At 42.0% G+C, this 25038-nt stretch overlaps 1 protein-coding gene and 1 pseudogene across 3 annotated transcripts in view; one reads left to right on the top strand and one right to left on the bottom strand.

Annotated features, from left to right (window-relative positions):
- The window catches only part of TNPO3 (transportin 3), a 101869-nt gene extending 82136 nt beyond the window's left edge, over positions 1–19733 (bottom strand). The window contains exon 1 of one of the 2 annotated variants that reach the window (XM_050782518.1): positions 19196–19733. In XM_050782518.1, coding sequence (XP_050638475.1) covers positions 19196–19315 — 120 coding nt within the window. In that variant the 5' untranslated portion in view covers positions 19316–19733. Of the gene's footprint in view, positions 1–18969; positions 19071–19195 lie in introns of those variants that run through there. The other variant, XM_050782519.1, reaches the window with a different exon arrangement.
- On the top strand, positions 19642–23673 carry LOC126949763 (triosephosphate isomerase-like; annotated as a pseudogene). Its single transcript, XR_007723962.1, has one exon. The product of XR_007723962.1 is annotated as a triosephosphate isomerase-like (transcript).
- The last annotated feature ends 1365 nt before the right edge of the window (positions 23674–25038 follow it).

The following is a 25038-nucleotide window of genomic DNA, read 5'->3' as shown; positions in this document are numbered from 1 at the left end:
CTCATGATCTGCCCGCCTCAGCCTCCCAAAGCGCTGGGATTACAGGCGTGAGCCATTGCACCCAGCCGTGTGTGTATGTTTTAAAGGGACAGGGTCTTGACACAGTTGCTCAGTCTGGCTTCCTGGGCTCAAGCAACCCTTCCACCTCAGCCTCCTGTGTAGCTGGGGCTACAAGTGTGCACCACCACACCTGTCTTGGATTTGTGTTTTAATATCATTATCATAAAAGAAAAAAAAATACCCAGGTAATTAAAGAGACACAACAACCAAAAGAAAAGCATTACCCTTGAAGGATCCTAGATTAGGGAAAATAAAATTTTAGAAAGTTAGAAATCTGTAACTAGAGCAATTAGGAAAATTTGAATACAGACTGATAATACCATCATATCAATGTTAAACTTCTTGAGAGTGACAACAGTTTTAGTTTATTTTAGAAAAATATCCTTGTTCTTACAAGATACAAGTGGAAATGTTTAAGGAGTAGGGCATTATAAGGTTTACTTCTAAAAGGTTAAAAGAAACAGTTGGAAAAAATGAATAGCTGATTAATATATGCAAAGACTTAGAAGACAAAACTGGAGAATTTCCATTAATAAATGGAATATATTAAAAAGAATTAAAAGGAAATTCTAGAAGTAAAAAATACGGTAACTGAAATTAAGAACCATTAGAAAGAGCCTGAAATTAAGAACCATTAGAAAGGGCCAAACAGCAAATCAGACAACTGAAGAATTATAGATTACTATGCTTGATAACAGGTCAATAAAAAACAGAAAGACTGAAGCACAAAGTCAAAAAAAGGATAGAAGGTAAACAATGAGAAGAATGCAAGCGACATGTGGGACACAGTGAAAAAGGCTAAGACACATATAACTGAAATCCTAGTAGGAAAAAAGAAAACGGAAATCAGGAACAAATGAAGAATAATGAAAAAGCTGTTAAATATATGTGTAAATCCAATTAACACTGATTATATAAAGCAATAATATCTTGTGGGATTTAAAATATATGAAGAATAAAAATGCCTCAGAAGAGTTCCACATCCACCTAAGATATATAATGACAGAAACAATACTGCTTTCCACAAGTTAACAATACACAAAAGCAAATAAACTATAAAATAACCTTGCTTAAATGCATCAGAAAGCTGAGGTCTTAGGGCAACCAAGTTGACTGAAATCTAAGGACAGACCTCTAACAAGGAAAACGAAGGCAAGCACTGGCTCATCTATGACAGGACAGAGGAAGAAACTAACGGCACCTGGCAACCAGCTCATAAAAATTCAGCTAACACTTCTAACAAATTGAGAAAGGCTGCATGTGGGCTAGCATGAGCATATAGAACCCCCGGGACTCAGACACAAGGGGAACTCAGTCACCCAGCAGGATCACCTCCGCAGACCAGATACTCAAGAGAAAGATTGGGGGTAGGGCAGAAGACCAGCTCCTTTGGTGGTGCAGTCCTGGAGGAGGGGAACAGCCTCTGTTGCAGAAAAGCACAAAAATCTCTGACTGAACCCTTCTTCTCTGAACAAAAGCCTTAGGCTATGGGGAAGGGGCAGCAAGGCATGTCACCCCTCAAAGCACAGGTTAAGACTCACTGCAGTTGCACTAAGCGTAAAAGAAAAACATCTACCCCAGGGGATAGGCATAAAACAGTCTTGAGCCTATAATAATACTACCAACACCACGAGAGGTCTCCTACCACTGAAAGAAGGGAAAAAAAACTATTTTGCACAATATCTGCCAGATGCAAGGCAAAGAATAAATGCCACAAGAAAAACTAGGATCATTGAGGCCGCCCTACCAGTGAGAATGGCAGACAACGGAAATGCTAAACACTAGGTTAGACCAGGGCAACAGAGAACATTACTGTTCCCTCCTCCCGCAAATAAGCGAACAAATTCTAAATATATCATACTCAAACTCCTGAAAACCAGAGATAAAGAGAAATACTGAAGGTAAGCAGAGAAAAAGGACACATTAAATACAGAGGAACAAAAGTAAAAAGCTAGAGCAGACTTCTTGTCAAGAATGAGGATGCCGGAAGACATGGAGAGGTAGATTTAAAAAATGGGAAGAAAAAAAGGAAAGAATTCCAAAGTCAATGAAACCGTATTTCTAAAATGGAAGCATTCAACACAAAGAACCCAATTTAAAAATGGACAAAGCAAAAAATAACAGATGCTGGTGAGGTTGCAGAGAGAAAGAAATGCTTACACACTGTTGGTGGGAGTGTAAATTCGTTCAACCATTGTGGAAAGCAATGTGGTGATTCCTTGAAGAGCTAAAAACAGAACTACCATTTGACCCAGCAATCCCACTACTGGGTGTATACCCAAAGGAATATAAATTGTTCCATGCATGCAAATGTTCACTGCAGCACTATTCACAATAGCAAAGACATGGAATCAACTTAAATGTCTAACAACGGTGGACTGGATAAAGAAAATGTGGTAGATATGCACCATGGAATACTATGCAGCCATAAAAAGAATGAAATAATGTCCTCTACAGGAACATGGATGGAGCTGAAGGCCATTATCCTTAGCAAACTAACACAGGATCAGAAAACCAAATACCGCATGTTCTTATTTATAAGTGGGAGTTAAATGATGAGAATACATGAACACAAAGAAGAACAACACACACTGGGACTAACTGGAGGTAAGAGGTTGAGAGGAGGGAAAGGATCAGAAAAAATAATTAATGGGTCCTGGGTTTAACACCTGGATGACAAAATAATCTGTACAATAAACCCCTATGACACAGGTTTACCTATACAACAAACCTGCATGTGTATCCCTGAACCTAAAAGTTTTTTTAAAAATGGACAAAGAACTTGAATAGACATTTCTCCAAAGATACATGAATGGTCAAAAAGCATATGAAAAGATGCTCAACATGATTAGCCATTAGTGCAAATCAAAACCACAATGAGCTATCACTTCATACCCACCAGGACGGCTATAATCAAAAAGACAACATGAAGTGTTAGTGAATATGTGGAAAAACAGGAACCTTTATACCCTGCTGGTAGGAGTGTAAAATGGTAGGTACAGCCATTTTGAAAACAGGATGCCATTCCTTGAAAGGTTAAAAATAGAGTGTTATCAGCCAGGCACAGTGGCTCATACCTATAATCCCAGCACTTTGGGAGGCCAAGACAGGAGGATCACTTGAGCCCAAGAGTTTGAAACCAGCCTGGGCAACATGGTGAAACCCCATCTCTAGAAAAAATACAAAAATTAGCTGGGCACGGTGGTGTGCACCTGTAGTCCCAGCTACTCAGGAGGCTAAGGCGGGAGGATTGCTTGAGCTGGAGAGGCAGAGGTTGCAGTGAGCAGAAATCATACCCCTGCACTCCATCCTGGGTGACAGAGCAAGATTCTGTCTTAAAAAAAAAAAAAAAAAAATAGAGTTATCATATAATCCAAAAATTTCAACAGCACTTGTATATGAATGCCTTATAGCACTATTCACAAACGATAGCCAAAAAGTGGAAAGAGTCCCAATGTCCACTGCCCAATGAATGGATAAGATGTGGTATATATGTTGAATGGAATACTGCTCAGCCATAAAAAGGAATGAATAATATGTACTATAACATGGATGAACCTTGAAAACATCACACTAACTGAAAGAAGACTAGTCACAAAGGATCATGAACTATATGATTCCATTTATATGAAATATCCAGAATAGGCAAATCTCTAGAGACAGAAAGTAGATTAGTAGTTGCCTAGGAATGAGGTAGGAGGTGGCAGGCCAAGGGGTACAAGTCTCTTTTTGGTATGATGAAAATGTCTAGCTGGGCACAGTGGCTCTCGCCTGTAATCCCAGCACTTTGGGAGGCCAAGGCAGGTGCATCACTTGAGGTCAGGAGTTCAAGACCAGCCTGCCCAAGATGGCGAAACCCCATCTCCACTAAAAATACAAAAATTAGCCAGGCATGGTGGTACACACCTGTAATTCCAGCTACTCGGGAGGCTGAGGCAGGAGAATTGCTTGAACCTGGGAGGCAGAGGTTGCAGTGAGCCAAGGTCATACCACTGCACTTCAGCCTAGGCAACAGAGCGAGACTCCATCTCAAAAAATTAAAAAAAAGAAAATGTCCAAAACTTGATAAAGAAATCTCTATATTAAAAACCATTAAACAGTATACTTTAAATGAGCGAAATGTAGTTGTGTGAATTATATTTCACTAAAGCTATTTTTTTAAAAACAGGCAAAACAAATCTGTGGTGATGTAAGTCAGAACAGTGGTTATGGGAGGGGAATGATTTACTGGGAAGAGGCATTCAGGTATCTGCTAGAGTAATAGAATGTGCTATGCCTTGAAGTTATTTGTGATTACTTAAAATGTACATATAAGAAAAAAACATTGAGTTATACACTTAAGATAATACACTTTATGTAAGAAAATTACCTCTCCTTAAAAAAATTATTTTTCTGTGGCCGGGCACAGTGGCTCACGCCCGTAATCCCAGAACTTTGGGAGGCCGAGGCGGGCGGATCACAAGGTCAGGAGATCGAGACCATCCTGGCTAACATGGCGAAACCCCATCTTTACTAAAAATACAAAAAATTAGCCAGGCGTGTGGCAGGCACCTGTAGTCCCAGCTACTTGGGAAGCTGAGACAGGAGAATGGTGTGAACCCAGGAGGCAGAGTTTACAGTGAGCCGAGTTTGCGCCACTGCACTCCAGCCTGAGCGACAAAGTGATACTCGGTCTAAAAAAAAAAAAATTATTTTTCTGCAAGTTGAAAATTGCACCTTTTTTTTTTTTTTTTTTTTGAGACGGAGTCTTGCTCTGTCGCCCAGGCTGGAGTGCAGTGGCCGGATCTCAGCTCACTGCAAGCTCCGCCTCCCGGGTTTACGCCATTCTCCTGCCTCAGCCTCCCGAGTAGCTGGGACTACAGGCGCCCGCCACTTCGCCCGGCTAGTTTTTTGTATTTTTTAGTAGAGACGGGGTTTCACTGTGTTAGCCAGGATGGTCTCGATCTCCTGACCTCATGATCCGCCCGTCTCGGCCTCCCAAAGTGCTGGGATTACAGGCTTGAGCCACCGCGCCCGGCCTGAAAATTGCACCTTTTAATGCTCATTATGTTATTTTCTAGTTTGGGGTTTTTTTAAACTAAACTATGGATGGCAGCTATATGAATTTCCCAGGACAATGCTATGGGAAGTTAGAAAATCACTGACTTATTCTTGTGCAAATGTATCAAGTAGAAGCAAAAGGAAAGCACTATCTTCTAAATTCAAGCACCCTTATTTACTTTGATACTGTCTTACCCTCTGGTCAAATGTACTTCTCCTTTCAAATACTGTATTGGTTTTTTTCAGAATAATAACTAAATATGAAAGTGACTCCTAAAGAATCACTTGGCAAACTTGGGTATCAAGGCTACTAAGTACATTGCCAATCAAAAATCAACCATGATGACACTGCCCATACTAAATGTTAAGGGTCATAATTATCACTTTATTTTGAATTCCAGGAGAGTTTAACAATTGTTGACATCCAGCCAGGCATGGTGGCTCACACCTGTAATCCCAGAGCTTTCGGAGGCCTAGGCGGGAGGCTTGCTTAAGGCCAGGTGTTAGAAACCAGCAAGATCCTGTCTCTACAAAAAAAATTTAAAAATCAGCTAGGCATGGAGTATTTGTAGCCCAAGCTACTCAGGAGGCTGAGGCAGGAGGATTGGTTGAGCCCAGTAGCTGGAGGCAGCAGCGAGCTACGATCACACCACTGCCCCCGAGCCTAGGTGACAGAGTGAGATGCTGTCTCAAAAAAGAAAACAAAATGAAACCTCGTTTTGGCCACTGAGTCATAAAGAAAATTCAACCAAATCCTGATACCCTACACACTACAGTACATTGCTCATTGTTCTTCCCCTCTGCTAAACAGCAGAAAAAAGGAAGGGAAGGAAGAGAATCAATGAAGGAAAAGGGATTCTTTATAAGGAGAGAAGAAAGCACTTACACTTCATAGGACTTTCTAGCCACAGATGCCAGGTGCTACCCACTGAAATCCAGGCTTGGACTAAGCTCCACATTTCTGAAAGGACCATCTCAACTGAAGCCTGGGGCTCAGAGTCAGCAGGAGGAAGCTGCAGCTCCCACTAGCAGCACATTTCAAAGAGGCTGCAACAAGAGAACATTTTCTATTTAAGCATCTAATTCCAATCTTCCATTTCACAAAGCAGTAGCAGAACAGGCCTTTATATCAGTCTTTTCAAAAGATATTTCCATGACTATGTGATGAATATGAGGCAGGCTGTGGCCCAGCAATCCTTTCACTAACATGCTCTAAGCCCTTCATTATACTTCACAGCAGATCCTAAAGTACTTGCTCCCTTTTTTCTTTAATGGTGCACTGTTGCTCCAAGACTCACTTCTAAACTAACATTTCTAAAACTGCCGAATCAACCAAAATCACTGAGCAGGCCGTCAACAATGCAAGCACACACCCAGACAGACGCCTAAGGACTCATTAGCTGCCAAGAATTAGAAGCAGATTACAGCTGCTAGTTAATTCCACACAAAAACTCCTCAAATTAAGCAGAATTACCTAAAATACTTCACTGAGTACCAAAGAGCTCTGGCAAATAGAAAATAAAGCTCTGGAAATACAGATAATTCAATAAGACTTGAGAAGTAACGTAAGTGTCAGGTTGCTGCATTTTTTAAGCATTTCAATGAGTGAACGATATTATTTATTAAATGAAGATTTTCAAAGATTTATAGTATATTGGGGAAAGTTCTGGGAAGGAAGACTACATCAGAACACAGAGTAAAAAGGACTCAAAAAGAAAACCATAAATCAGTCAAACAAAACAATATTTTAGATATATGCCCTGCAACCATGTGGTATAGCGCTAGAAAAGTCAGAATTTCCCAAATCAAGAAAAAGTCATTTTCATGAGACAGGTAAAGAAAGAAAAAGTCTAATTTACCTGAAACAGAAAAAGTAATTTTTTAAGTCATCAACTACCTTCTTTTACATAATCCTTTATGAGAATTTTACAAAACGAGATAAATTGCTAGATTTGTTACAACAAATTACTTCCTGATAATTTTCTCGGACAGTGGGAAGAAAACTGGTTTGAAAGGATACCAATTAAGAAAAAGTAAACTGAGGGGCACATAAGATAACCATCACTATCTAAAAATATTTTTCAATATAACTTCTTTTGCAAGATGGCCTGCAACACAGAAACCAAGATGAAATCAAACTTAACTAATATCTTTACCAAAGCAGTGATAAAGCAACTCCCATCCTCCAAAAAAAAGTTGTAAAAGTAATCATAAATCCCCTAGCAAGCTCCCAGATTCACAAAATACACTTGGGTATACATAAACACATTTTCTAGAAGCAAAAAAGTACCCTTACAGAGGTAAGTTCAGTCAGCTTACATTTTCACAGCCATCTCCATAAGAGCTAAATATATAATCAAAAGGAAAAAAAGTATTTTCCTCAGGAGGAAAGATATTCGTAGCTAAAAACAATTACTTAAAAGGAAGGGCCAGGTGCAGTGGCTCACACCTGTCATCTAAGCACTTTGGGAGAATCACCTGAGACCAGAAATTCTACACCAACCTGGGTAACATAGCAAGACCCAGTCTTTAAAAAAAAAAAAAAAAAAAAAATTAGCAGGATGTGATGGTGCGCACCTTTGGGCCCAGCTTCTGGGGGTGGGGGTAGGGGACTGAGGTAGGAAGATCACTGAAGCCCTAGTTACAGTGAACTGTGATCCTGCCCCTGCACTCCAGGCTGAGTGACAGAGTGAAACCCTATCTCTAAAATAAATTGAAATTTAATCAAAATAAAAGAAAGGAATCAATGAGGCCAATGACAGCACTGCACAGTGTGGTGTTCCCAGATTCTCCCGAAATCCCAGAAGTTCTGAGACAAGCACTTTCAAATGATCCTATATCATAATGACCTTTGACAAAGGAATTTTGGCTGAACTATGTAGTTGTTGGTCACACATAAGATGATACTAAGATATCTTGCCCCAATTTTTTCATGACAAGAATCCCTACCCAAAATAATAATCCTCAATTACCTATGAATGTGGGTATTAATCTCAAGAATGGCCCTGAAAAAGATAAATAAATTTAGATCCATAAAGCTAACTTCAGTTGGGAATGACCAAGGCAAGCATTACTCGATAATCTTTTCCCTGTGGGCCTTATTTATACTAGGCAGTCTTGCTTTAAAAATAGAAAATGCCAAGCTTGAAACCATTTCATTTGAAACAAATGGTTAGCCCATGCAAGGGCTTCCTGAAAGCCAAAATACAGAAAATTTATCTTCTTTCAACACTGGTCTCTATTTCTGCCTACCTGTTCAGTTTCATAGTAACTCACATAAACCAGATGAGAATTCTATCGTACATACAAAGCATATGTTAACAGTGCTTAAGGCTCAAATTTTTCAAACTTAATATAAATGTAAGATGTCTAACTTAAAGTATTGTAATAATATATTAAAGTGGTTTTTAAATCTCTGAATGCTTATTTATATAAAAGCATGTATATTTTCTTGAACTCCTGACCTCAAGTGATCTGCCTGCCTTGGCCTCCCAAAGTGCTGGTATTACAGGCATGAGCCACCACGCCTGGCCTTTTTTAATTTTTTTGTTTTTGAGATGGAGTCTTGCTCAAAAATCTATGTTTTCATGTCTAGTTCCAAATATATTCTCTTGCTTTGAAGATAACTGTTAAAACATTACACTATGACTGAGACAGAAAATACAACTAGGAAGCAATGAATACAAAATAGAAAAAAGAATTGTGCTGTGGGCTTGAGAAAAAAATAAGTAAAAACCGTTATGCAAACTCTGTCAACAGAAAACCCAACAAAAGGAAAAATACTTGTTTTCTAATTTCATTTTGGAGACTCTACCAGAAGAGGAAAATTAAATTAGTACTTTTAAGAGTATGTACATACCCAACACTACAAAACTATCCCCTGTAGCAATACTGTTAACTTCCAATAAAGAGAAATAAGGTTTATCTTAGAGGCTTCACCTGCACAGCTGGAAAAATACTCTCTGATAATATTTCAGCACCATGGTACAAGCGAGGGAAATACAGGACAGGTAGTCTGAGTAATCTCAACTTCCTATGAAATAAATTTGTTTTTAAGTTCAACAGAGCTTAAAAATCTGGGAAACAGTATGACAGTTCCCCGAATAAGTAAGTAAATAAATATAGAATTACCACATGATCCAGCAATTCCACTTCTGGGTATACCGTATATTCAAAATAACTGAAAGCAGGTACTCCCACAAGTATGTGTACACCCATGTTCATAGCAGCATTATTCACAAAGGTGCAAGCAAGTGTCCATTGATGGATGGATGGATAAGCCAAATGTGGTATATATACATACAACGGAATATTATTCAGTCTTAAAAAGGAAGGAACTTCTGACACGTGCTACGCACATGAATGAACCCTGAAGATATTATGCTAAGTGAGAACAGCCCATCACAAAAAGGCTACATACTGTATGATTCCACTTACATGAGGTACCAAGAACAGTCACATTCATAGAGACAGAAAATAGAATGGTGGTTGCCAGGGACTAGGGGGAGGGGCAAATGGGCACCTATTGTGTTTAGTGGGCATAGATTTAGTTTTACAAGATGAAAAAGTTTTGAAAATGGATGATGGTGATGGTTGCACAACAATGTGAATGTATGTAATACCACTGAACTGCACACTTAAAAATGGTTAAAATGCCTGGGCACGGTAGCTTATGCCTGTAAGCCTAGCTACGTGGGAGGCTGAGGTGGCAAGATAGCTTGAGCCTGGGAGTTTAAGGCTGTAGTGAGCTATGATCACACCACTGCACTCCAGCCTGGGCAACAGAACGAGACCCTGTCTCAAAAAAAAAAAAAAAAAAAGTTAAAATGGTAAATTTATGTTTTGAATGTTTTATCACAAAAAAAAATCTATAAAACCTACTTTCCATTTCCTCTATAAACATCAGTGCAATCACTATAAAAGAATGCTGAAGAAATATCTGAAAAGCTGGAAAAACTATTGTAATTAGAAAATACAGCAGTACACTGATAATTTTACATCCTAAATCAAACAACTTTGGGCCAAGGCCTGACAAGATGAGAAACTAATCAAAATATGGAGAAATGCCACCACATAACAGACTACCATGGCAACAGAAATACTGTCACAAAATCACAAACATAGACTCCAATACTTCAAAGACATGAAATGTTCTATATTTGCACTGTACAGCACTTGGAATTTGGGTACGTGCAAATAAGAAACTGATTTTAGGCTGGGTGCAGTGGCTCATGCCTGTAATCCCAGCACTTTGGGAGGCTGAGGTGGGTGGATCACGAGATTAGGAGATCGAGACCACCCTGGCCAACACAGTGAAACCCCATCTCTACTAACAGTACAAAAAATTAACTGGGCATGGTGGCATGCGCCTGTAATCCCAGCTACTTGGGAGCCTGAGGCAGAATTGCTTGAACCCAGCAGGCGAAGGTTGTAGTGAGCCGAGATCGCGCCACTGCACTCCAGTCCGGGCAATAGAGCAAGACTCTGTCTCAAAAAAAAAAAAAGAAAAGAAACTGATTTTAACTTTTACTTAAGTTTAAATACTCACACTGGACTGGTGGCTGCTACACTGGATGACACAGCTACACTGGTAAACTCTCTGGGAGAAAGATCTTTGGTTTTCATTATTTACATACTCCTAGTTTCTACCAGTGGGAGGCATAGAGTATTCCTAGACTGAACTCATCTACTGAAGTTGTATAGGAACATTATCTACTTTCTAGAAGGCTTTCCTTTCAAAACCATGTTTTGACTGGAAGGTGTGAGCATAAGCACACATAAAAAAATGCCTAAACTTTCTTTTTTTTTTTTTTTTTTTTTTTTGAGACGGAGTCTCGCTCTGCCGCCCAGGCTGGAGTGCAGTGGCCGGATCTCAGCTCACTGCAGGCTCCGCCTCCCGGGTTCACGCAATTCTCCTGCCTCAGCCTCCCCAGTAGCTGGGACTACAGGCGCCCGCCACCTCGCCCGGCTAGTTTTTTGTATTTTTTAGTAGAGACGGGGTTTCACTGTGTCAGCCAGGATGGTCTCGATCTCCTGACCTCGTGATCCGCCCGCCTCGGCCTCCCAAAGTGCTGGGATTACAGGCTTGAGCCACCGCGCCCGGCCAAAAATGCCTAAACTTTCAAGATAAATCAGTAACGACCAGAGAAAAGCCAAAAACCCTACGTTTTATAACTAGGCTAAAGAATCAATAAATTCCAAAAGGGAAAAGTACTAGGAAAGAAGTTTGAAGCTGACATTCCACGACCCACGTATTAATCGGTTCTCACGCTGCTAATAAATACATACCCAAGCCTAGGTAATTTATAAAGGAAAGGGGTTTAACTGACTCAGTTTCACACGGCTGGGGAGGCCTCACATTCATGGCGGAAGAGGAACGAAGAGCAAAGCGATGTCCTACATGGCGGCAGGCAAGAGAGAGCTTGTGGAGGGGAACTCCCATTTATAAATCCATCAGAACTTGTGGGACTTATTCACTACCACAAGAACAGATGGGGGGAACCCCCCATCATGATTCAATTACTTCCATCTGGCCCCACCCTGACACAAGTCGGGGGGTATTATTACAGCTCAAAGTGAGATGTGGGTGGGGACATAGCCAAACCATATCAACCCATGACGTTTCTGATATCATATCTAAGAAGAAAATTCCTATGGACATGTGATAAACCAAACATGACAATGCCAACTTGGTCTATCAAGGCATGGTTTACTTCATCTGCTTTATGCTTTTGATGCTTTTCATCAAAAAGCTGCAAATACCCATGCTGAAGCATGCCTTTTCAGTTTCCAGACTGAACTATAACACTTTTGAGGTAACATCTAACCCAAAGATTATCTCTGTAAAAGTTATCTCCTACTTACAACTTAAATTACAAACTTATAACTGAATAGCTTAAGTAATTGGCCCTATGAAGAGATGGTCTTTCCTTCAATAGCTCTCTACAACTTCTACTAATTTTGGTTACCAGGGGTGGACAAATGAAACTACTAAATGTACAGGACAGGCTACTAAGATTCCTTTAAGATGTGCCTCCAAATACTCTGTCTTTTAGAACACTTTGAAGTTATCAGTGATATTTACCCATCACATAAAACATAACCATGGCTGTACATCTCCAAGAATTTTGGTGGAAAAGGTTTAGAGCAATGAATACAGACTCAGAAAATGACTGTTTTATACAAATATTAGAGAAAGAGAAAAGATGCTAACTCACAGCACAGGCTAAAGCCTATTCAAATTATACCTCTATAGCAAGTCTACTGTCACCAGGTCATTAGAACTATACTAAATTACTCTCAGATTAATTAGTTGGGGTGGTGGGGAGGAATAAGGATAACAGTTTCACAAATACATATTCTTGAAAGTAGTTTTTTAGCTAACTACACAAATTCTATGCCTTACCAATTTCAAATGGATGTTAAAATGCTATACTTATTACTACAGTTAAAATGCGCTTTTGTTTCAGTAGACAAAATTTTCTGGAAAGAAAAAAACCACCACACACATTACTTTTGATTACAAATGCCACTCAGTGACCACTTAAAGAGAGCCTTGGCCAGGCACAGTGGCTCATGTCTGTAATCCCAGCACTTTCGGAGGCTGAGGTGAGAGAAGTGCTTGAGCCCAGGGGTTCGAGACCAGCCTGGGAACCAGGCTCAGGTGAGCAAGGCTGCAGTGAGCAATAATCACACCCCTGCACTCCACAGCCTGGGCAACAGAGTGAGACCCTGTCTCAAAAAACTAAATAAATAGGCCAGCTGCAGTGGCTCACACCTGTAATCCCAGCACTTTGGGAGGCCAAGGCGGCCAGATCACTTAAGGCTAGAGTTTGAGACAAACCTGGCCAACATGGCGAAACCCCATCTCTACTAAAAACACAAAAATTAGCCAGGCCTAGTGGCATATGCCTGTAGTCCCAGCTACTTGGGAGGCTGGGGCAAGAGAATTGCTTGAACCCAGGAGGCGGAGGTTGCAGTGAGCCAAGGTGGTGCCACTGCACTCCCACCTGGGCAACAGAGTGAGACTCTGTCTCAAAAAATAAGAGAGCCTTATTGAGTCCAAAAGTTCCTCTCCCTTTCTGCACCTGAATATCTGCAAGTATAAAATGAGGGCAACATACATATCTCATAAAGGTTTTTTTAAAAAAAAAAAAAAAAAAAAGAAAAAAAAGACTGGAAAGACTGAAGAGCATTAAAGGAGCTGAATATTGTTTATTTTTAACCATGTATACGGTTAAGAGTGACAGCAAAAATAAAACTCGCAGATAAAGAAAAATGTGAGTTATCCAACTGAGTATCTGCATGTATGCACTGTGACAATCAACATTTTTAAGAACCTGTGTGTGAAGCATCTTGATTGTTTATCTTAATAATCATGGTTTATTTCTTCAACTATGGGTATTGGACTACATAAACAAATGTGACAAGAATCCCAGTCTAGTAGGGGAGGCAAAACACTTATTTTCAAAGGTTTATAAAAAGGCAAACACAATGAAATAAAGTTCTCTAGGCATTCAATGGGGGCTGAAATCACTTTTGGCTGAAGAGAAGCAGGTAAGCCTTCAAGGAGAAAGTAGAATTTAGTTTGGGCTTTCAAAAGGTGAGTTAGTTTCTGCATTTGAAGACAGGGTTGGGAAAGAGTAAAAGCAGAGAAGAAAGTAAAGTTGGGCAAAGGCAGCATCCACTCTACCACAAAATATTTGTGTACTATGAGAAATATTTCAGCTATTTGGATGCTGATGGGAAAGACTCAGTAAAGGAGTCTAAAGATGCAGACAAGATATAGGATAAACCAAAAGATTAAGGTCCCAGAGATTTCAGAAGATTGAGAGATGCAAAGCACCTAGATCTGACAAGAGGAGAAGCAGCTGCATACAACCATGCTGAAGTTTGACCAAATTAGAGGGGAAAGGTGATGGTATATTTATAAAATAACTAGAAAGATAGATCTTGGAATCCACATTTGATAAGGAGAGAAATAAAGACAGGAAGACCTAATAAAGAAAAAGGAAGGGACAGTCAATGAACTGAGGTTTTGATAAAATTCAAGAACTAATGCAGGGACTTCTGTTTAAAATGACTTAACTAACTGATTGAACACAGCTGTTTGCTCTCAGGTCCTTCCAAAAATCCACTAAACATCAGAGTAAAAATTTTTTTTAAAAAGGCAAAAACACATAAAGACAAAGAAAATGGAAACAGATGACAGATATCAACACAACTGTGGAAACTGGAAAGCTGAAGGACAGTGTTAACTGTCCTAGCAGATCCGAAAAGGCTGAAATTTGCCTTGGGGGTGGGGAGGGAGGATGAGATGAGAATGGGGAAAGCAAGGGACAAACTACTCATGCTGCAAAACCCAGGAAGACTGGGGAATTGGAAGCACAGGTACATCTGAAGGCAGATGCGCAGGCAGAACAAAAAACAAAAGAGTGGAGCTGGGTGTGGTGGTGTGCACCTGTAATTTCAGCTACGCAGGAGGCTCAGGAGACAGGATTGCCTGAGACCAAGAGTCTGGGTCCAACCTGGGCAATATAGCGAGACCCCATCTTTTCTTTTCTTTCTTTTTTTTTTTTTTTAAAGGGTGGGGTGGGCCGAGCGTGGTGGCTCACGCCTGTAATCCCGGCACTTTGGGAGGCCAAGGAGGGTGGATCACGAGGTCAAGAGATTGAGACCATCCTGGCTAACATGGTGAAACCCTGTCTCTACTAAAAAATACAAAAAATTAGCCAGGCGTGGTGGCGGGCGCCTGCAGTCCCAGCTATTCAGGAGGCTGAGGCAAGAGAATGGCGTGAACCCGGGAGGCAGAGCTTGCAGTGAGCTGAGATCGCGCCACTGCACTCCAGCCTGGGAGACAGCGAGTGTCTCAAGAAAAAAAAAAAAAAAGGGTGGGGTGGGGGAGAAATCTGCCAGTAATGCAGCATTAAAAGAAAAAAGTTCTTTGGGAGGCCGAGACGGGCGGATCACGAGGTCAGGAGATCGAGACCATCCTGGCTAACACGGTGAAACCCCGTCTCTACTAAAAAAAAAAAATACAAAAAACTAGCCTGGCGTGGTGGCGGGCGCCTGTAGTCCCAGCTACTCAGGAGGCTGAGGCAGGAGAACGGCGTAAACCCGGGAGGCGGAGCTTGCAGTGAGCTGAGATCCGGCCACTGCACTCCAGCCTGGGCGATAGAGCGAGACTCCGTCTCAAAAAAAAAAAAAAAGAAAAGAAAAAAGAAAAAAGTTTAAATAAAAAAAAGGGTCAAAATCTGTGTAAGAAGCAGTAGACTCCTAAATTTCCTCTCTGACTCTGAGCAACCAGGCTACTACTCTCCCACCATAACGGAAGACTCAAGGTTTACTTTGGAAAGATTGAAGTTGAAGTAGGTGGCCTCTGGACTCTTAGACAATAGACTCAGCTAAAGACAGGAGTATCATGCTGAAAACAAGAGATTAAATTAAAACCTACATACTCAGTTGTGAGATCCATCCCCTAGCTTCATTCCCTGACCTGGCTTTAGAACACTGGCAGTCTAGCTTACAACCTCCCGGCTGACTAGAGAACTCAAGGTAAAAGCAACCCAAGAGAAACAGACCAACAGAAAAGCAATGAGAGAAAGGATGAAGGTTCCCTTCTCGATGATCCATTAAATGGAAGAGTAACCCAAGAAAACATCATGGAATCCAAGAATCAGTGGATTCAGCACAACAAAGAGGCAAAGGGAATTCCCTAGGACAGTGTTTATGGAATCCCATAACGATAATTATCAACAGACCTAGCGAACCAGGCCAGACTGGAGCAGGGAAATGGAGGGTTCTTGGGATAGATATTTCCTTCAGCCAAAAAAGAAAACAAATCACCAGTCTGAACAAAGAGGATACTTACATTACTGAGATTTGGGGATGACTTATTGTGGATATACAGAAAACAAAATTAAAAAAAAAAAAAAAAAAAAGAGGTATTTGATTACCAACAGGAAAAAAGAGGTTCCACAGAATTTTGTTTTAAAAATAAAACTTAAATATTAGTAAAATTACATAAAGATTTCAAAAAACTGGGTGACGTTGAGATTTTTGAGCCAGCAAACTGGAAAACAGTGAGTTATTATCAAAGCAGAATGTCTGAATTAGCTATTTTGAGCTGTGGTGACTTTTTTTTTTTTTTACCATCTTGCTGTCTCCCAGGCTGGAGTGCAGCAGCGAAATCATAGCTCACTCACTCTTGAACTCCTGGGCTCAAGGGATCTTCCCGAGTAGCTGGGACCATAGGCGAATGTCACTATACCCGACTAATTTTCCTTTTTTTTTTGTGGAAATGAAGTCTCACTATGTTGCCCAGGCTGGTCTTGAACTCCTGGGCTCAAGGGATCCTCCATCTTGGCCTCCCAAAGTGCTAGGATTACAGGCGTGAGCCAATGGGCCTGGCTGGTAACTTTTTTGTTTTTTTGAGATGGAGTCGGGCTCTGTCACCCAGGCTGGAGTGCAGTGGCACAGTCTCAGCTCACTGCAACCTCCACCTCCTGGGTTCAAGAGATTCTCTTGCCTCAGCCTCCTGAGTAGCTGAGACTACAGGTGCACACCACCACGCCCAGCTAATTTTTGTATTTTTAGTAGATACGGGTTTTCACCATATTGGCCAGGCTGGTCTTGAACTCCTGACCTCAAGCGATCCGCCTGCCTCAGCCTCCCAAAGTGTTGGGATTACAGTCATGACAGCCTGGGTGGTGGCTTTTTAGTAAAGACAAGATCCAGGGTGTGATTGTGTGACCAGGTGACTGAAGAGAATGAAGAGGTAAAGGAATCAAAAGGCCAAAATGTTAGCTGAACTGTCAATCCAGATGCTGAAGTTGCCTAAACATGATGTGTGACTGCTGGATATTTTCCAGATCCACTTTTCCACCCTCTTCTGTCATGTTTTCTGCTCCAATAGGCTGACCTGCATAGACTTTACCAACAGGTCACTGTGTCGCCTGGCTTCCGGCTGGGTTTGGCCAATGGGAAATCCCATCTGTGAAGATGATGTAAGGTTGTAATAGAGTAGTGGAAAGTAAGGAGAGAAAAGTGACTAATATTTAAATAACAATTGCTAACATTTTAATCTCTATGTTCCAAGAACTTTTCTAAGCTCTTCGTAGAATATTAACTCATTTAATCACAACCACCTTCTGTGATAAGCAGAGATTTTTTTCTAGTTCATTTCCAAATCCAAACACCCAGCATAGTTGCTGGCACATGGTAAGCACTCAAATATTGATTTAAAATACACACAACAAGCAGGTTTAATTAGAAAGATATGACTTTTGCAGTGAAGTGTAGCATTTCTCCTATTTATACTTTAGAAAACTATACGAAGATCAGGGAATTGTGACTCTCCAGAGATCACAGAAACACTAAATGAGACCATATGTGAATGATTTTCTTGTGTAGCCTACAGTGAGTCGTATTCCTTTATTTTCTAACGAGGACTTGGGCACCAATTTTTTAAGTTTAATATTCAAAGTCAAAGTTGCAGCCAGGCGCGGTGGCTCACACCTCTAGTGCCAGCACTTTGGGAGGCCGAGGTGGGCAGATCACCTGAGGTCAGGAGTTCGAGACCAGCCTGGCCAACATGGTGAAACCCTGTCTCTACTAAAAAATACAAAAATTAGCTGGGCGTGGTGGCGTGCGCCTGTAATTCCAACTACTCGGGAGGCTGAGACAGGAGAATCACCTGAATCTGGGAGGAGGAGGTTGCAGTGAGCCGAGATCACACCACTGCACTCCAGCCTGGGTGACAAAGCCAGACTCTGTCTCAAAAAAAAAAAAAAAAATTAGTCGGGCATCGTGGCGGGCACCTGTAATCCCAGCTACTCGGGAGGCTGAAGTAGGAGAATCGCTTGAACCCAGGAGGAGAAGGTTGCAGTGAGCTGAGATCGCACCACTGCACTCCAGTCTGGGCGACAGAGCGAGACTCTGTCTCAAAAAAAAAAAAAAAAAAGGCAAAGTTGCTCCATACCAAGACCAGATTTTTAAAAAGTCAAAGTTGCAAATTTTTAAATATCATGAACTTGCAGTCTAGGAGCTGATTTAATAAGGCAGAGCACCTTTAAGTATCAGTTATGAGTTAAAGGGAAGAGGAGCAAAAAAATATGCTTGTTAGTATAAAATGCAAAAATAAAGGCAAAGGTGAGTATTTTGTCAGCCTGTAAAAAAGCTTCTTTAGTTGTTTTCAAAGTACTTAATTTTTAAAGTGCATACTACATTAGGACCTAAGTCAGCCAGATCACCAAGAATACACACTCACACAGAAATGAAGCACAGCAAAGGTGTGAAAATTAGGGAAGGAAGCATAAAACATGAATCAACGAATGCAGAAATACAATAGATATAAGCTACAATTAAATATCTCACTGGATGCACATACAGTTTTATATGGAATAATCAAAGCAGCAGTGATACCCATTTTATAAATAAAAAAATCTAAAAGCCAGAGAAATAACAAGGTTAGAGGATTAATATGAAATAAAATTAGAACTCCAAAGATTTTCTGAACGCAGAATTAATATTTTTTCTTCATATTATGTTGCCATTCCAAAGCAAGGGGAAAACTCGCACGAGTAAGAATCTAGAAACCTGAGAAGTTTCGAGAAGAACAGACTCAAACTGGAGTGAAAACAGGCAAAAAGAGTGAGGCATAAGGCTACGACTGGGAGGAAATTGCCGGATGCAAGTCTTGGACACGGAGAGGAGACCAATAAACCATTCTTAAGCGGAAGGTAGAGAAACACTGGGGTTGGATTTGGTGGGAGGAAGACAAAACGGAAAAGCACGGCCCAAGAAGCAACGGCAAAGACAGAACTTAAACAAGACTAGATCGATGCCACAATCGAAAAGTATAAGACCTACAAATCAGATTCCACCGGGTGGGGAAAGGGCCAGTTCGCGACCGATCAGGTGCGACTAGTTTCCCAAAAGCGGCAAAGATGTAGCTTCGCAGCCCCACCCCACGACAGCAGCTCCTCCCCAAGGAGGACCTCACGAGGTCAACCGCCGGGCTCAGGTTCTCCCCTGGAGCCTAGGTTCCACCCCGCCCCGGCCCCGCGGCACAGAACTGCCTCTCTGGGCCCCTCACCGAACGCTGCAGCTCCCCAAGCCAAAACGAGGCGCGCTCCTTTCCGCTGGGATCTGGGTCGTGGTAAAGCGCCTGCACTGCCTGGTACACGAGCTGCAATGTCGGCTTTGCTCCTTCCATGGTGGTGGCGGCAGTGGCGGTAGCGACGGCTCTGATTCTTCTCCCGAGGCTTCCACGGTTGCTCCGCCTTCGCGCTTCCTCACTGTCTGGGCCACGGCCGCTCCCTGACTGGCGCCATCTCCTCCTCTTTGGCCGTTACCAGGGCAGAAGGTTCCCTGTGGAAGTTGCCCCCTCGGAAACAGCTATTAGGTCGTATTCAGGTTCCTGGCCTTTTTTCCGGTTTTTCCACTAGACCCCAGACTTCTGAGTCCACAGATTCTGGCGCTCCCGTCTTCACTCGCTGACTTGCCTTCAGACACCTATCTTCGCACGCCACACACCAGCGTGTACCTAAGGTGCGTTTACCCGGACCGGAAGCGACAGCACCGATACCTTTGGCACACTTCCGCCTGGTACACTACAAACGGCCTCCTTCCCGGCACGCCTCCTCTTGTCTCCCCGCCCCCTCCCGGAAGTGGCCCTACCGGGCCAGGAGCCGGGAAGAAGAGCCGGTGTTGTTCTCTCGTTTCTCGCTTCCAGCTTGGGGCTTTAGCACCGAGATGTGTCCCATATCTAAGCTGCCTTCAGCTCCTTGGAAATGGATCCAGGTTTTTCCTCCCCCTTCCGACTTCCCTATCCCTCTCCAGAGAATCCTTTTCTGCCCTGGTGATCAAGGCGCGTCAATTCAACTCTCCCTGTAGTGGCCACAGTACTGGAGATCCAAAATGACTTAAGACATGGTGCCTACGCTGGCTCTAGTGGAGGAGACAGACACGTAGTCAACTGAACTATTTTACAAACCTGAAATATGTGCCACATTGAGATAAATCCAAAATGCCTAGAATCTCTGTCAGCTCCCCTTTATTTAGTTCTTAAGCCCAAAAGAGGTCTTTCATTCCGCTTACAGCTCCTGGTGCTCTAACTCCAGAGTGTTTTGCATACATCTTTAGGATTATTCTCACATTGAACCGTATTTTTGTGAATGCCTTTCTGTCCGAATCCAATACCAGTGGTCTAACAGTTCACAAAAGAAAACAGAAATCTTGGAAACTGTACTCTGGAGAAATTGGGGACAAAAGGTTAACAGTATATTAATATGAACATTGCTGCTAGTCCTTTGCACTAGTAAATAACTGCTATTTGATAAATGCTCACAATGTGTAAAACACTGTAGTTACAAGAGCTCATTTAATCCGCCTAACAACCTTGCCAAGTATTATTAAAACCCGTTTTAGGCGCTGACACTGACCTACGGCACCTCAGCTCCGGCGCCATGGCGCCCTCCAGGAAGTTCTTCGTGGAGAGGAACTGGAAGATAACGGGCGGAAGAAGTGTCTGGGGGAGCTCATTGGCACTCAGAACGCGGCCACAGTGCCTGCCCATACCGAAGTGATTTGTGCTCTCCCCACTGCCTGTATCGATTTGGCCCGGCAGACGCTAGATCCCAAGATTGCTGTGGCTGCGCAGAACTGCTGCAAAGTGGCTAATGGGGCCTTTACTGGGGAAATCAGCTCTGGCATGGTCAAAGACTTAGGAGTCACATAGGTGGTGTGGTCCTGGGGCACTCAGAAGGCATGTCTTTGGGGAGTCAGATGAGCTGATTGGGCAGAAAGTGGCCCATGTTCTGGCAGAGGGACTCGGAGTAATCACCTGCACTGGGGAGAAGCTAGGTGAAAGGGAAGCTGGCATCCGTGAGAAGGTTGTTTTTGAACAGACAAAGGTCATTGCAGATAATGTGAAGGACTGGAGCAAGGTCACCTTGGCCTATGAGCCCGTGTGGGCCACTGGTACCGGCAAGACTGCAACACCCCAACAGGCCCAGGAGGTACACAAGAAGCTCCAAGGATGGCTTAAGTCCAACGTCTCTGATGCAGTGGCTCAGAGCACTGGTATCATTTATGGAGGCTCTGTGACCAGGGCAACCTGCAAGGAGCTGGCCAGGCAGCCTCACATGGGTGGCTTCCTCATGAGTGGTGTTTCCCTCAAGCCCGAATTCGTGGACATCATCAATGCCAAACAATGAGCCCCATCCGTCTTCCCTACTCTTCCTGCCAATCTGGGAACTAAGCAGCCCAGAAGCCGAGTGACTGCCCCTCCCCTGCATATGCTTCTGATGGTGTCATCTGCCCCCTATTGTGGCCTCATCCAAACTGTATCTTCCTTTACTATGTATACCTTCACCCTGTAATGGTTGAAAGACCAGGCCAATCCCTTCTCCACTTACTGTGATGGTTGGAACTAAATGTCACCAAGGTGGCTTCTCCTTGGTTGAGAGGTGAAAGTCGTGGAATTTGCTCCTGGTTTCCCTAGGCCCTAGTGAGGGGAGGAGAGAGAAACCGTCCTCTCCCTTTTTACACTGTGAGGCCAAGATCCTCCCCTCAGAAGCCAGGGGTGCTGCCCTCTCCCACGGGGCCAACGCCTGTGTGTGTTGTATATGTGAGCCACCCCACATGTGAGGGAAATAAACACCTGGCACTTAAAAAAACAAACAAAAAAAACCATTTTAAAGAAAGAGAAATAGTAATGTAATTTGCCCAGGGATACAGTTCTTAAAGTTAGGATTTGAATCCAGATCAGTGTTGCTCCAAAACCCGTTAAATCACACAATCCCTATCATCTCGTGTGTTCGTTTGCTGTTTGCTTCTGATTTGTTCCTCAAGGAATTTTTAACTGCCAGCAACATGATGAAAACACTGTTACTGCACAGAGTTGATATAATTTTAGATAGAGAAAAGAAACTTGATATTTTAGTTACCCAATCCATTCATTCATTAAAAAAAGATTCAGTGCTGGGCTTGGTGGCTCACAACTGTAATCCCAGCATTTTGGGAGGCCGAGGCAAGAGGATTACTTGAGGCCAAGAGTTCAAGACCAGTCTGGGTAATGAAATGAGACTCTGTCTCAACAAAAAAATACAAAAAAATTAGTGGGGCATGGTGGTGGGTGCCTCTAATCCCAGCTACTCAAGAGGCTGAGGTGGGAGTATTGCTTTAGCCCAGGAGGTGGGGGTTGTAGTGAGCAGAGATTGTGCCACTGCACTCCAGCCTGGGAAACAGTGAGACCATATCTCAAAACAAATTTTTTTGTGTTTATCAAAGGATACTATCAAGAAAGTGAAGTGACAGTCCACAACACAGAAGGGAATGTGCAAATCACGTATCTGATAACTGATTAGTATCCAGAGTATATAAAAACTCTTACAATTCAGCAATGAAAAGACAACTCAGTTTTTGGGGTTTTGTGTGTGTGTGTGTGTTTTACTTTTTTGTTTTGAGATGGAGTCTCGCTCTGTTGCCCAGGCTAGAGTACAATGGCACAATCTCAGCTCACTGAAACCTCCACCTCCTGGGTTCAAGCGATTCTCGTGCCTCAGCCTACCATGTAGCTGGGATTACAGGTGCCCACAACCATGCCCAGCTGATTTTTGTGTTTTTAGTAGAGACAGGGCTTCACCATGTTGGCCAGGCTGGTCTTGAACTCCTGACCTCGAGTGATCCACCCGCCTCAGCCTTCCAAAGTGCTGGGATTACAGGCATGAGCCACCACGCCTGGCCTCAGACAGCTCAGTTCTTTAAATGGGCAATTAATTTGAATAGACATTTCTTCAAAGAAGATACACAAATGCACATGAAAAAATGCTCATCATTAGCCATCAGGGAAATACAAATCAAAACTGCAATGAGATACAACTTCACACCCACTAGAATAACTAAAACAAAAAAATGTTAAGTGCTGGTGAGAATGTGGAAAAATCAGAACTCTCATACACTATTCATGGGATTGTATCATGGTGCAGCCATGTTGAAAAACAGTTTGGCAGCTCTTCAAAAAATGTTAAACATAGAATTATCATATGAACCAGCAGTTCTACACTTAGGTATATACTCAAGAGAAATGAAAACGTGTGTGCATATAAACACTTCCACATGCATATTCATAGCAGCATTATTCATAATAGACAGCAGAAACAGCCCCAATATCTGTCATTTGATACATGGATAAACAAAGTGTGCTATATCCATACAATGAAATGTTATTTGACCCTTAAAAGGAATGAAGTACTGATAGATGCTACAATGTAGATAAACTTGAAATATTATGCTAAGTGAAAGTGGCCAGACACAAAAAGCACATTAATTACATGATTCCACTGACATAAAATGTTCAGAGTAAGTAAAGTTCTAAATATAGAAAGTAGATTGGTCGTTTCCATGAGAAGGATGAGTAGGGAGAGACTGCTGATCCTTAGGGTTGGTTTTCTGTTTTGGGTGTTTTGGGTTTTTTTTGTTTTGGTATTGATGGAAATAAATACTCTGGAATTAGTGGTGATGTTCAGAAAAACCACATGAATATACTAAAAACCATTGACTTATATGTTTTAAAAGCATGAATTTTATGGCAATGTGAACTATATTTCAATAAAACTTATTTTTAAAAGTTCTATGGTTAGGAATTATTAAAACACCACATGGATATTTAGCTAACAGTTGGAGAAAAGAGTAAAAAAATAGAAGTGATACCTAACCCAGAGTAGTGAGATTGGGAACACCATCTGGAGAAAGTATGTCTAAACTGAGACCAGACTGATAGATAAATAGGAAGCAATTAGGCAAAGGGTTTAGTATTGTAGGCAGAGGCAACAGTGTGAAAGCCTGGAGGCAAGGGAAAAAATTATGTTCTGAAGACTGAAACTAGCTGAAGGATAGAGTTGGCGTTGGGTAGGAGTAAGAAATGAAGCTAAACAGTGTTTAACCCAGCTTGATGACCTCATGCCATTACCTGATACATAGTCGGTGCTTAGCAAATGTCTTAAGTGGTGTGTTTCTTAGTTCCTTAGTCTTAAAAAAAACACACACACAGTCTAGTTTAACATGAAATGGCTTGGTCAGGGAAGGTGGCAAGAACAGAAATAAGAAATTATTGTAATAATCTTGGTAAGGAGTGATGGTAGCCTGGAGTAAAGTGTTGGCGGTGGGCATGGAGATAGAGAGGTATTTAGGAACTTAGGAGGAAGAATCTTGATATGGTGATTATTTGAGCTGCAAGGTGTGACAAGAGGGAAGAGAACCCAGGCTTTTGAGATATGGAACCTAAAGGAAGAAATGGTTTTTATGGAAACAGAAAAGGATATGAGGATGCAGATGAGTTTAATCTTAGCCATGTTGAATATTGAGGCACTTAACAGACAGCCAAGACCAGCAGGCTGTAGCGTGTGTGGGACTGAAGCCCAGGGGGTGGGTTGAAAATCCAGATTTGAAAGTTGTCAGTTTCTAATTCGTGGCTAAAGACAAAGGAGTGATTGAGATGAGCATCTTTAAGCACCAAATAAATGCACCAGAGATGTCAAATATTGTTAGAATAATATATTTGAAATAAAATATTAGAAATACATGGAATATTTAAAATACCAAAAGCCCTATAACTTTTGTCATTAGGCACAATGGTAACCCTAGGAAAACTGGACTCTAATGCAAAGTTTAATGAGACCAAACCCACTCCTTCCTTCTGCAAGCAAGCTAAATATGGATTCTCTGAAGGAAAGAAGGAAAGATGTAATGACTGTTTCTTTTACTGACTCGGGGTGAGATTATCCAAAGATTGAGGGCTGTACCTCAAGCACTCCAGTTCTCTACAGGCAATACCATGAAGCCTTCCGTGAAAGCTTTGATCTGGCCAGGCACAGTAGCTCACGCCTGTAATCCCAGCACTTTGGGAGGCTGAGGTGAGTGGATCACCTGAGGTCA

The sequence above is a fragment of the Macaca thibetana genome, chromosome 3, assembly GCF_024542745.1.
Source record: "Macaca thibetana thibetana isolate TM-01 chromosome 3, ASM2454274v1, whole genome shotgun sequence".
In the NCBI taxonomy this organism is placed as follows: Eukaryota; Metazoa; Chordata; class Mammalia; order Primates; family Cercopithecidae; genus Macaca; species Macaca thibetana.
Note: the sequence above shows the minus strand (reverse complement) of the source record. Positions and strands in the feature narration are given on the sequence as shown.